This window comes from Heterocephalus glaber, unplaced genomic scaffold (genome assembly GCF_053883595.1).
Source record: "Heterocephalus glaber isolate CG9 unplaced genomic scaffold, H.glaber_assembly_v1.0 deba00001465, whole genome shotgun sequence".
Lineage (NCBI taxonomy): Eukaryota > Metazoa > Chordata > Mammalia > Rodentia > Bathyergidae > Heterocephalus > Heterocephalus glaber.
This window is the reverse complement of record NW_028258312.1, coordinates 28,941,927-28,955,784: the sequence shown is the minus strand read 5'-3', so window position 1 is coordinate 28,955,784 and position 13,858 is coordinate 28,941,927. Positions and strand designations below refer to the sequence as shown.

General features: G+C 37.4%; 1 protein-coding gene across 4 annotated transcripts in view; it reads left to right on the top strand.

Annotated features, from left to right (window-relative positions):
• The window catches only part of Vcan (versican), a 108,213-nt gene extending 98,352 nt beyond the window's left edge, over positions 1-9,861 (top strand). For all 4 annotated transcript variants that reach the window (XM_021255732.2, XM_021255733.2, XM_087180998.1 and 1 more), the window contains 3 exons: positions 2,818-2,962; positions 7,461-7,643; positions 7,794-9,861. In XM_021255732.2, the coding sequence (XP_021111391.2) occupies positions 2,818-2,962; positions 7,461-7,643; positions 7,794-7,921 (456 nt within the window). In that variant the 3' untranslated portion in view covers positions 7,922-9,861. The remainder of the gene's footprint in view (positions 1-2,817; positions 2,963-7,460; positions 7,644-7,793) is intronic.
• Positions 9,862-13,858: the final 3,997 nt, after the last annotated feature.

The following is a 13,858-nucleotide window of genomic DNA, read 5'->3' as shown; positions in this document are numbered from 1 at the left end:
TTTTCTTGTAGAAATTCCCTGGGAGTTTGTTTTAAACTAGATTCTGGGGGTTTAGTTTAATATATAACAGTTTAATCTGCATTTGGAACTTATTTTTGCTGAGTAAATGGAGACTAGGAATGGAAATATCTTCTCCCTTGAAAAAATAGCAAGACGAGTCTAGTGAGTATCTTCTCCTATTCTTCAGAGTCCTGTAGGTATCCAGGTTAACAGTTTGTATGATTACTCCACTTAAATTTATGCTATTTTTTCACCTTTTCTGCATGGTTTTATACTTCTGTGTGCACCAGTCCCTGAACACCGTTGGGAACTCTGGCCCCCTTGGCTCCCAGAAGGTCACGTTCCTTGGGAAAAGGGCAACACACTCCATGTGGGTTGCTTTCTTTTAATGAGTTCTTAGCCTTTAGTTTTAAAATTCATATGCTGCTTTAATTCATCTGTTTAAAAATCTTAGTTATACATCAGCCACAAGCAGAACTTGACTTTTATACCTCTGCTTCGCTTATCTATGAAAGTAGTTTCAAAAACAGAATGTCTTTGTGATTGAAGGGTAAGGAATGACAAGGGAGGGGAAGTGAGGAATAAAGAAAACCAGGAGAATCAGAGAAATCACTGGACAGGCCATTTCAGAGCGAAGGTTACTTCCAGTCGGCAGGGAAGCCCCAGGCACGGTGCTGTGGGTGATGGTACCTGTGGGACCCCACTCATGTTTCTAGACTTGGATTCCAGTTCATCTTGCTTCTGAGTTCAGTTTTCTCCAGAGAAATAAAATCACCCTTCATTCTGCGTTTTGGCAAAAAGCAACTTCATTACCTTCCCTTGGTTCTTGCAGTCTCATTGCTCTTCAGAGCTCTGGTTAATGGGCAGGGACTTCTGGTCTCCTAAAGATGGAGGAGGACTTTAAAGTAAAGCTAAGCAAAAGGCGGAAAGCAAAGCAGGTTTTCAAGCTTTAGATCTCTTCCCACATTTTGTCAAAGATCTAGGTGTTTAACATGCGGAAAGGCTTTAAAAACAACTTTTTGTCTGAGAAGAAAAATAGTCATTCTCTAGTATATGAATTGTATTTTTATTGATTTTAACAAGCTTGACCGCACATAAAACTCCTATTATAGCTAAAGAAATATTTCATTAAGTTTGCATTATACAAAGAATTGAGAATTAATACACCAAAAGAAATATTTTTTTCTGACAATACTGCAAGTAGCCAAATGAAATACTTTGGTAAGTGAAAAGTAAAATGAGTTTGACACAGTATGCATCTTAAAGGGCACAAAAATAGCCATGTTACTGTTGGGAGTAAGTAAAGAGAAGAAATTGTTTTTACATGCTTTGAACTTAGAGAAACTGTCTTAACTCTTCAACGATTTCCTCTCTGCCTCTGTCCTTCACAAATAAAACTGCATTACTCATTTCACATCCCAGACTCATTTGAAATTTCATTTAAGGAAAGACTAGTAGATCTCTAGCCTCAGATCCTCACATGGGCTGTCGTAACTGAAACCTGAATCTGATCACTACCACAGTGGGGAGGCTTCGCACCAGGAGCGGCTCAGTGCTAGACGGTGTGAGACCCCACATGCAGCAAAGCAGCATGGAAAGGACACTCCAGCTGAGCTGAGAAGACACTGGGCAAACTCAGCCTGTAACGCGTTCTAGTTATGAAGCCCCAGGTCTAGGAAACTGGCCTTGTATTTGTAGTTGAGTATTATTTTTATCCCATCCGCATTTCTTATTCTTGAACAGGCACAGAACTTGTGTTTTTCGTATAGTTATTCATTGCTATGAAGGCAACACTTTAATAAAGAAAGAAACTTAGAGAGTGCAGGGTGCTCAAAGCTCTAACTCTGAATGTTTTCCAGTTGTGCCAAATGCTTGTGAGAGATGATGCATATCAAGTATCTAGGCAAAGTCTTCATGCATTATTGATGGTAAATGATGTTATTACCATAGGAGGCCAACGGTATTTATAGCTACACTTCCCTGTTTAGAGTGGGAGGTCAGTGGCACCCTTTGAGACATAAGATAAAGGTAAACAGTGGAAAAGCATCAAAGCAACAAAATCCTTTTCCGTTGTCCACACACAGTGACAAAGAAGTAAAACATATTATAATAATACGTACTTTTGAAAACCTAATTCTTATATCAGTATGCATGAATTTGTAAATGTTCCTACTAAAAGTAGGCAACTTCCAGATTAGATCTCAGAGCAGAACTCAACTGTATAGTCCAAATAAAAAAGCTTATCTAACGCAAAATATTTCTGAAAGATTGTACATAAATTGGTGAGCATAGGTTTATCAGGTAAATACAACATTTTTGGGGTATCTCAATCTTTTAAGTCAAATAAATGACAAAGGAAAGCATTTGATAGTGGGAAAGACAAGAAAAAACTAAAACTTACTGCATGATGATCATGACTGAATAGTATATGTGCATATAAATTCTGGAAGAAAACATGATAGATTTGAGTGAAATTGTGAAGTTTTTGTCTAGTTTTGCTTCCATTAATATTATTACAGGTAATAATAATATGATAGATTTGTCAAATTGAGGGTATATTAGGTATTTGGAAATTTAGGATAACTAGACCAAAATTCCTCAAAGATATTTTCATTGCCAAAGATCAGGTATTTATTAAATAAAGACTTGGAGACACAGACACAGCTATTTTCTGCTCAGAGTTGGAAAGCCTTTAACATGAAAATGATTTCAGTGCTGTGGGCCAGCAAATTCTTAAGTCATCCCATGCAGATCACCATGGTGCCCTTCTGTTACCTTGGATGGTTAAACAGTTATCATCTCTCTCCATTTCTACAGCAATATGAGAACTGGAGACCCAACCAGCCAGATAGTTTCTTTTCTGCTGGAGAAGACTGCGTGGTCATCATTTGGCATGAAAACGGCCAGTGGAATGATGTTCCGTGCAACTACCACCTCACCTATACCTGCAAGAAGGGCACCGGTAAGGACCCTGCAACCGTGGGCTTATTCCACCCACAGCCCCATGATGAGCAGCATGTGGGGAGATTCAGCTATGCTGAGAATGCTTGGTTAACATTACACAGAAAAACAAAATTTTAAAAGCTGATTTTTTAAGCATGTCTTGTGTTTGAATTTCTATAGACTCTCTTAACAAACAGAAATTCCATAAACGTTTTAAAGCCCAGTTTTGACAGTAGTATGAAATGTCTACTCCCTCAAGTAGGAGGACCAAGGATGAATGCAAACTGGAAAATCCATTTGGATTGTCTTTGAATGTAAAAGTGATAAAACTAAAGATACATGCTCTATGCATATTTTTAAAAGATTCAAACGTAAATAATGAATTCTGTGAGAGGAAAGAGAACATGAAGGTACGCAAAGCCGTTGTCTCAGATGATCCTTAGTGGACCCTTCTGCTGCTCTCTCACCCGAGGCACAGGTGGAACTTGTTCTCAGGGACCTTGGCCCTCCCCTACTCCTTGTCAGGGAACTCCTAAAACAATGATCAAAGACTGGCTGCTGTCCATTTTCCACTGCAGTGAGTGTTTAATAAACTGTCCTTATCCCAAAGTCATGTTTGCCTCTGTGCTTTTCCCAGTGTGTGCTGGAGTCATGCCTTTTCATTTTAGGGTCTAAAAACTCTTACATTTCCTGTATCATTTTCCTCTGTAACAAGGTTTCTCAGCAGCAGTGCCGTTGACATTTTAAGCCAGACAGCTTTCTTGTTTGCTTTTGGTGGTACTAGGGATTGAACCCACGATCTTCACACTGAGCTAAATCTCCGGAGTGAGCTCAAGTTTTATATTTTTAAATGTTTACTTTTTGAGTCAAGGTCTCATTGGGTCACTAAGTTTCCCAGGTTGGACTTGAACTTGTGCTCCTCCTGTCTCAACCTCCCAGAGTGCTGGGACTATAGGTTTGTGCCACCACTCGGGGCTCTAAGGCAGTTCCTGACTGATCAGCATTTGCTTCACATTTCCCAGTGCAGGGTGGATTTTATAAAATGCTGGCTCTGGCCCATTATGGAAGGAGAATTGTTCCTTATTTTCACTCCCCACTGTCTGATTTTTTTATTTATGTATAGTAAATAAATATGAAGACTGTACAATTTATGAATTTATCCATACGCTATTATTTTCTAATCAATGCTCTGGAGAATTTTATGTTTATAGATTTTTTATAAGAGATAATCTTTCCTCTTTTTATAGCTCAGACCTTTAAACCTACCGATGTAAGTAGTTCTGCTTTTAACTATGAAATACTTACAAAGGGTAATATGTGGGAAAAGTATATTTTTAGAAGAAGATACCATATTGTCTACTATCCCTTATCTTTGGAGTACCCTGTGGTCTCCTGATACTGTTTATTTACTCCACAATTTCCATGAGAGGTGATGACTTTATTTCCTTGCTTTTCCCTTTAATATTAACATATACACTTGCATCCTCAAATAACAAATTGTTTAATTTTGCAAACGTTTGAAGTTTATATAGGTGGAATAATACTTATGTACTCTCTACCTGGCTTTTTTTGTGGTTCAGCATTATGTTTGTGAGCTCTCTCTATGCCGATACATGTAGCTACATGTTTTGTCTTTGGCTGCTGTATCCTACTTCATTGCTTGACTATACACCATTTATCAGTTCTCCTGTCAGTGGACATTTGGATTACAGACAATATTTTTGCTCTTGTAAACAGCTGTGAATATCCTTCAAGATGTTCTTGGTAGATGTTTGTGAGATTCGGAGGGCATATGTCCAGGAGTGAAGTTGCTGAGTCATAGGATATATGCAGCATCAAATTTACTAGAAAATGCCAAATTACCTTCCAAAATGGTTATACCAGTTGACACACCCACCAGCGATGTGTTTCTCCACATCTTCTCCAGCTTTTGATACTATTAGACTTTGACATTTTTGCTAATCTGGAGGGTATAAAATGTTGTATCTTGTAACTTAATTTGCATTTTCTTGAATACTTCTCCCTGAATGCCTTGTCTTATAGGACATGTGAAAATCTTTTGTTTTTGGTAAAGTTTCTCTTTTTGCTTATTTTTGAAATTTGCTTATATATCCTTTACATATTAGTTTGCAAGAGTTCCTAAAATTATTGTTATGATTCCTTGGCAGTTACATACGTTGCAAATGTCTTCTCCTGGTTTGTAGTTTGTCTAAGCCTTACCTTAGGGAATTTTTTGATGAATAGGATTCTTAATTTTGTTGAATATTCCTTCATGGCTTAACCTTCTGTGTGTTTTAAGAAATCTGTACATGCCTAAAATCATAAAGGTAGCCTATGTTTTCTAAATACTTAATGATTTAGCTTTTCAGTTTATATACGTACGCCATCCACAGCTGCCTTTCTAGCCAGTTGTCCGCGTTTTACTTCTGCCTCCTGCCTGTGCTGCCATGTTGTTTTTTGTCAACTATCAAGCAAGTAGGTGTGGATCTATTTCTGGTCTATTTTCCTGTCTTTTCTCTACATTTACTAAATCATTTTAGATTTTTATAGTCTTTATATATAAATAGTTTTAGAAGAAATTCAATCTCTCACAACGATTAAAAACAAGTTCTATTTTGTCAGTATAGTTCAGACTCACATAAAATTCTATTGGACCATGCTTAACTAATTTGTATGACGTTGGTCTCATTCTGTCTGATCCTACCTAATACAAGGCTTGGTTGAAAAATATGGTAAATATTTAAATTCAAAATTATTATAATAAAGACACATTGCCCCAAAATTCTCCCCCTCGGTTCAAACATATTTATCCCACCTTTCTTGCCACTTTCTGAAGCAATTCTGGAAGTTCTCGTTCATGACGGTCTTTATGAGGTACGACCCAAAAGTACAGTGAATGCTGCTGCTGGGTGTCATTCAGAAGACAGACAGGCCCAGAGAAACATGGTAGTGCGTCCTCATCCACCTTATTCACTGGACCTGGCACTGGATGACTTCTGACTCCTTCCTAAAACGAAAATGACCAGAAAAATTAAATGTTTTGAACCAGTTGAGGACTTTCAGGTGCATTTAAAGATACTCCTGGAAGAAGACTTCCAGAGCTGCTTCTGAAAGCAACAAGAATGATGGGATAAGTGTATTAGGAGGAAGGGAGTGTTTTGAAGGCGTGAAGGGCAATTTGTCTCTTACTATAATAAAAGTTCTTTTGATTCAAAAACACACCATGTTTTTTGTTCACAGGTCATATATGTTTTTCCTAGCACAATAAAAGTAGTTTGCCAGTATTCCCATTAGGATCAAGCAAAAGAAAATTTGGAGAATTAAATAATTAAGTGAAACTCAAAATTTGTCTCCATGTAGACACCCTTCTGAAAGTGAAAACAAATTTAATAATTATTATAAACTATTGATATTAAGATTTTGACATCTAAACATTTTGGTACCAAGTTTTCTGGTAATTTTTCTCCCACTGAAGTTTTTCCTAGATTCCTGAGATGATATGGCATGTCCTTATGGACGGTGGTGTCAGAATACTTAAACTATGGGTAGAAAATACCCTTTAGGGAGAATTGGATTCAAGTGATTACATTTCCATAGAAGATATATAGCAAAACACAATAATTTTTAAGTGGTTTTAAAAATATAATTTAAAATAACTGCACTAATGTTGAATAAAATATGCTAATACAAATTCAGATGAATTATTTTTTCCAGCTTCTTGAATTTCAAAATAGAGAAGTTTCTTTTATTCCTTCTTTTATTATTATTATTATTATTTATTGCTAAGTTTGTGGATAACTGGAGTTTTTCACTGTAATATAAAAATGATAGCTAAGCGGGTCAAGCTTTACTTACTCAAGCATTTAAATGTGTATTTATTAAGGTACTGACAAAACTGAGGGATGAATATGATTCATTCTCTTCTCCTGTCTCAAAACATAAGATGGAAAAGAGCAAAAACAAGTGGATCTGACAGTATTTTATTTGTATTTGGGGATGTCGGTCTGTCTGTCAGAACTTCGATGTTGTTAGAGATTGTGAGTCTTTCCCGGGAAGTGAGGGTAATCATTAATCGTTACAAATCCTTTACCATGCCATGTGAAAGAAGATAATGAGTCAAATTTGGGGGATGGTTATAAGGATAAAACCAATAGACCACTCACTGAAGTGAGACAGGTGCTTTTTAATTTCAGCAAAGTAGCCCTGCCATAAAGCTCTATGACTGTATGACCATTTAGTGCTGTGATTTTTAATAAAATAAAATTCAGGTAGACATAATCTGAGATTCAAAGTAGACCTAGAACTTCCACTGAAATTGTTCTTCAACTATTTCAGTTTCTTCAGTTTGGATATTTGCCTTTTATGATGGTGCATGGAGAGGAGAGAGAGAGAGAGAGAGAGAGAGAGAGAGAGAGAGAGAGAGAATGAAAGAGAATAGAAGAGGAGAGGGAGGTAGGGTGGGGAATGAATTGAAATTGTTACTTTATTTGGAAATAACCCAATCTGCTTTCTCTCAGTTGCTTGCGGCCAGCCTCCTGTGGTAGAAAATGCCAAGACCTTTGGAAAGATGAAACCTCGCTATGAAATCAACTCCTTGATTAGATATCATTGCAAAGACGGTTTCATTCAACGCCACCTTCCAACTATCCGGTGCCTAGGGAATGGAAGATGGGCCATGCCTAAAATTACCTGCATGAATCGTAAGTGGTCCTTTAGAAAGAATGGACAGCCATGCCATAACAACTACTAGCCACCCTCATTTTGCGGCTTTGGTATCAGAGTTTAGGGTATGGAGCAAGTAATGTTGTTGTGTTTTCTTTCTTTCTTTCTTTTTCTTTCCTTCCATGTAGCATCTGCATACCAAAGGACTTACTCTAAGAAATACTTTAAAAATTCCTCATCAGCAAAGGACAATTCTGTAAACACATCCAAACATGAGCATCGTTGGAGCCGGAGATGGCAGGAGTCGGGGCGTTGATCGCTCAAATGGCAAAATAGGCTTTCATCATTTCAGCCAAAGTCCTAACTTCCTGTGCCTTTCCGACCACCTTGAGAAGTGTTATCTGTTGGTTTCGATTTGTGGACCACCATGTGCCCAAAACACCTTAAATGAAAGTATCGGCATCCAAAAGAACAGCAAACGAAACGAAGGAAAACCAGGGCAGAAGGAACCATTTCCAGCCTGTCTCGTTTCTTTAGTTTTCTCTTGGCCTCTGGCACAGATCCTTCTGTAATGTCTACCAGGCTTCTGTACTATTTAAAAAGCTCAATTTCAGCACCCAAGGCCATGTAAATAAGATGATTTAATGTTGATTTTACTCCTGTATATAAAATAAAAAGTCACACTGAGTTTGGGCATATTTAATGATGATTATGGAGCCTTCAAGGTCTTTAATCATTGGATCGGCTGCTTTGGTGGAGTTTGTTTGGCTTGGAAATGGTTTCACTTGCCCTTTGACTGGCAGCAAGACAGAGGACAGCTTTCCCTGGACAGGCAGCAGCCCCAGCCCCAGTGGTCACAGCATGCTGGGGCACGTGTGCAGGTGGCTTCGCCGAGATGCTAAAGCTGAAGCCTGCCTAATGATCCTGAGGAACGGACTCCAACGTGCAATTCTTCTCTGCTACAATCTTTTTCCTTCAACTTACATGGAAGGCCTGAGTGGAGGACTTTTCTATGACCAGGAACATTTTTTAGCAGACAAAGTGCTAATTATTAACTCAACCAGGTCTGCTTTCTAATGCATTCATAACACTAACTCCAACAAGGTTACCTGCAAATCAAGACATTGTCAATGGATGGAGACCCAGGCCTCTGGAGGGTGGGGGGTTGTTAAAACAACACACATGCAAAAAGAAAAGAAAAAATAAATTTTTGTATATATAACCATTTTAATCTTTTATACAGTTTTGAATGTTCATGTATGAATGCTGCAGCTGTGAAGCATACATAAATAAATGAAGTAAGCCATACTGATTTAATTTATTGGATGTTATTTTCCCCAAGACCTGAAAATGGATAGAGTACGCTAGTTATTTTTCAGTGTTAGCTTTGTATTTTCCTCACACAGTTTGGAACGCTATAATGTAGGTACTTTGTCCCTGATTAAATAATGTAATGGATAGAATACATCAAGTGCTTACTATGGAAAGAGTGGTAAAGTGTCTAGCTTTCAGCAAGTGGCATTTGGACATTCTAAGCAAGGTTTCTGTGTAGGGTTAGCCTGGCATTTCTTCCTGTGAGGTGGAGTGTATGTGTGGAAATTTCTCCTCGACTCTTCCCACTCTGTTTTTTCCCTGCTATCTGAATAAAGAGACTGCTGGAGATGACTGAATCATTATCCGCTTAATTTAATGTTTAAAGACAAATCTGTAATGGAAAGAAACCAAGAAGAGACAACAAATAAAATGCAAATAGAAATGATAAATGCTTGAAGCGATTGAGATGCTTAACCTGAGCTAAACATTACAGTGGACACAAGTATTGAAACATCACAGGGAACCCCGTAGTTATGTGTAACTTCTGTGTGTTTATGGATCAGTTAACAGTTTAAATTTTTTTAAAAAAGAGATAGAAAACCAGATAAAGAGCAGACAGGTTGACCCAACATGGACTCTCATGAAACTCCTTTGCCCCAGAAAGGAAGCCCGTAGCTCACAATCATATGCAGTATACTGGAGCAGCATCAAATGTGTCCACCCTTAGGTGTTGTAGCTCACATACAGACACTGTGTTGACTTACTAGGGTTTTCTTTTTCCCTTTTCATTACAATGCACATAATACTCTCCTGTATTTATATTATAACCTGTATAGTGTAAAATGTGAATGATTTTTTTTTGTGAATGGAAATCTAAAATCTTTGTAACTTTTTATATCTGCTTTTGTTTCACCAAAGAAACCTAAAATCCTTCTTTTACTACACTGTGACTTGTCTGGTTATTTTCAACTGAAAACCTTAATGTGCACCAATATTTTCATGATCTGATTCCATCGTAGAAAATGAGCCACTGGCTTGGATAAAATGGTTTAGTGGCAGTAAAGAGAGTACCTGTGTCCCTGCAAAAACTGAGATAGTAACCCTTGGTAATGTTTTCATCTCCGTGCCCCATATTGATGTCAAATCTGGAAGAAGTCTGAAATAAGAAAAGTTACTGCTCACATGACAGACTGCTTCCCGTGAGCCAGCCCACATATTTGACATACATTATCTCAGGCCTGTGAAGGAGGTGCCTTTACCATCTGATGAAGGTCATGTGCAGAGAGCTCGTTATTTATTGAAGGTCACTTAGCTGGTGTCTAGTGGAAGCAGGTAATTTCAAGATCTTGCATGGTGTTTTCATAAAATGTGTTCCTGATCAGTATGGATTTAGGAGGTGAATTTACTGGCTAGATTATCATATCTGAATATTAATCAGGAGATAGAAAACTGGCAAGTTCTCATCCATTCAGCTATCCATTCATTCCTTTATTCCCTGTTCATTCATTCTTCACTGAGTACTGTGTATGTGTCAGGCACAATTAGGCCCTGAGGATTTAGCAGTGAATGAGTTAGATAGAGTGCTGCCCACAGGGAAGTTTTTATACTGAATATATCCCCTGGGAATTATTTGAGAGCTTATTTTATTCAATACCTTTACTGATGACCTGGAAGAATAAATCCATTATACACTCCATAGTTGCATAGAAGATATCATAAAGCACAAAGTTGGGCTGAAAATTATTTTGTGGCTTCTTTCTTGTAGTCTCAAAGCTACACAGGTTGTTGTAGGTGAATAGAGGGGAAGAAATTCACTTCTTTTCTGAGCTGTTTCTTTCCGTGTGCAATTGGTCATTCCTTTTATATATGTGGAAAAAAAGTAACCCAAGGAAGTATACAAGCATTTGGATTACTTGTGGAGATACACTTTTGTGAGATTTATAAAAATTTATTGATCTAGGCGCTCATAATGGAAGATGTGGGATACTCAGAATACCGGGTCAAGTGAGAAGTTTAAGGAGAATTATGTTATTTAGTGTCAGCAAGAGGTGCTTCTCTGCATTTCTACAGTCAGTGGCACTTCGGGGAGGAGAGGAAGGCTGGCAGGGTAGCAGAAATACAAGAGAGAAAGTACCCGGAGGGACGTGTCATTTTAGTGTGTTAGTGAGTAGAACTTTGTTGACCTTACATGATTTTTCAGTGTAAGGGAGCAGCAACTGGATTAGCTCGTGGTCTGTTTGCTCTGAAATCATGCATCACATATAATGAACTTAAGAGATTTGGAAATTGATAGCAAAAAACGAAATAGATTATAAAAATGTTCATAGTTGATTTTGCTCACCACTGTTTCCCAAGAAAAGTTTGTAAGAAAGAAAATATGTTCTAGATAAAGTTAGAAATATTGTCAAGTAGACTCAATGTCTATTTTTTTTTCTTTTTTCTCTTTTTTTGAGGCAGAGTCTCACTATATAGTTCAGGCTGGTGTTGAACTCACTATGTAGCCCAAGCTGGCCTCAAACTCAAGGTGATCCTCCTGTTTCAGTCTCCCGAGTGCTGGGACTACAGGCATGCACCACCATGCCTGGTTCAATGTCTATTTTTAATGTGTTTCTTTTCATGCTCCCTGATTTTAGAAATGTGGAGAAATGGTTTCTAAAGCGAAAGGCCCACCATGGTATGTGAGCATCAATATTCGTGCATTTTTATTTTTTCTGGACTGCAAGTTTCATTTGCTAAACAAACCCGAATCATTCACCCAAGCAATTCATTTCTAAAACTAGTCTAAACAGAAGGTTTAGAAAGGTCCTTGAATGAGTCATTCAGGACTGTATAATCTTTTCTCATTATTAATCATTTCTGTATATTTGGATCCCAGCTGAACAAGAAAGAGCAAATACCAAAATAGTACAATAATGGTTTTTGTTGAGGTATTTACAGAATAAGTGAAGTCTGGGTTTTAATTGGAGTTTAATTCAGAGTTTTGTCTGAATCCATCAGATGATTCTTGCCAAACATTTACTGCCTTAGGCAGTTACTCCTAAATGATTTGTGATGGTGTTTACTCTAAAATAAAATTTTAAAACTAGGTGCCTCAAAGATTTTAAGTTATCAACAAAAAAATGTTTTCATCCTAAACAACTAGAAAGGATGTTATTTGGTGCATATTTCAAACATTACTATCCTAAAACATATAACATCATTCTTTTAAAAATATTTGGCAGAATTTAGACATAGTGTTTCATATGTGCATACCATTACCCTTTTAAAGAATATCTGAAGAAAAATTTTCTTTTTGGCAGTCAGAAATTTGGTAATTTTCTCATCTGTGGCCTCATTTTTTCATCATTCTCATGGAATATTTTCCAAATACTAAACATTGATACATTTGAAAGTGTTCTTTTGATTAAACTCTCAAACATGCATGCATCATAATTTGTACTTGAAATTTGAAAATTAATTTTTTCTTATGAACATAAAGTAAAGTTAACAATTTCTTGAACTGAGTTTCACTGTAATTTACTCAAGCACCACAGATCAAAGCAATAGAAAGTCATAAAATTTGAAAGTAAACATATAAATTATAAAATTTTATTAGAAATGTATCTCAGTGATCCGAACAGAGTTGTTTTTCCTAGTTAATGACTTTTCCATGGATAAATATTACTTAAAAGTAGAATGTGGCACAGATTAGCACATTCTACTCTCGTTTTTTATAGATATAAACACTAGAAAAACTTGTTTACATAAACAAGCAGCTGCAGATGATAGTTTTATTAAGCAATGCTACCCAATATGTAAGGCTCTTTCTGATTTATTACCAGAAGTCACATAGTAATATATCAAATTGTATTTTTAATTATCTCAGTTGATGTCATACTGAAGTTTTCCTTAAATTTTTTATAAACACCTAACTAGAAAAAAAATCTGTCACTATTGTCAGAATCAGTCATTTTTAATTTTCTTGTTCATTCAGAACTTTGACATCCCATGCTAAGACCCAAAATGCATGGGAGGTTCAGTTCACGTGGTTGCTGATGTTTAAATTCTTTTCATTTTTCCATAAAGTGGCAAACTAGTTTTTGGTGTTCAAAGTTTGGTTTTCATTACAGAAAAAAATGGATAAAGCACTATGATTCAAAATACTCATTTCTTAAAGACCTGAGAAAAAGTGAAAATGTAGGGATTAAGATGAATTTAGAAACTGAGGAAATCGAAGGAAAGAAGATGTATTGTAACTTCTCAGTCAGGAAATGGAACTTCCGATTCAGAGGCGAACTCTAAAAGAGGCCTCATTAGGAGACTGACGTGATTTGGTCTCCAAGTCACTCTACTTCCTGTATACGATCACCTTCTCCCATCTGCGTTACCCAGACTGAACACACTCCGTTCAGTGATAACCACCAAGCCTTCATTGTGGGCTCCGCGCCATGCTGGATGGAAAAGTACACATGGACAGGGGCAGCCAGGGCTCTGTTCTCAAGTCCGTGGTCTGATGGGAAATAGTGGCACTAAAGCAGGAAGAGACGCCATTTCCCACAGTGCTGTAAAAGCCATCTCTGTTCCACTCCCCTCCGTTGCCAGATTTCCTTCATAACCATAGCTTTACCTGCTCGCTACACCAAGAGCACTTCTACACCCTGCAGGCTGGATTTCATAGGCACGTTGTGCTCTGCTTCAAATGGAATGATTATCCACCTCTCTCCCCAGTGAATGCTCCTATTATTATTTGTTGTTATAACTGAAAATCTCAGATTGGCTAAATTCTAAAGAATAGTGGTTGGCTAGCACTAGCTGACTGTTCTGAAGACCGGGACATCCAAAGCTACTAGCACCTCTCAGCATCTCATGAGGCTTTTCTGCTGGACACGCAGGGTGGAAGACATCGAGTGGTGGACACAGAGAGCCGCTGGCTTGCCGATAGGATTGTAAAGCCAGAAAT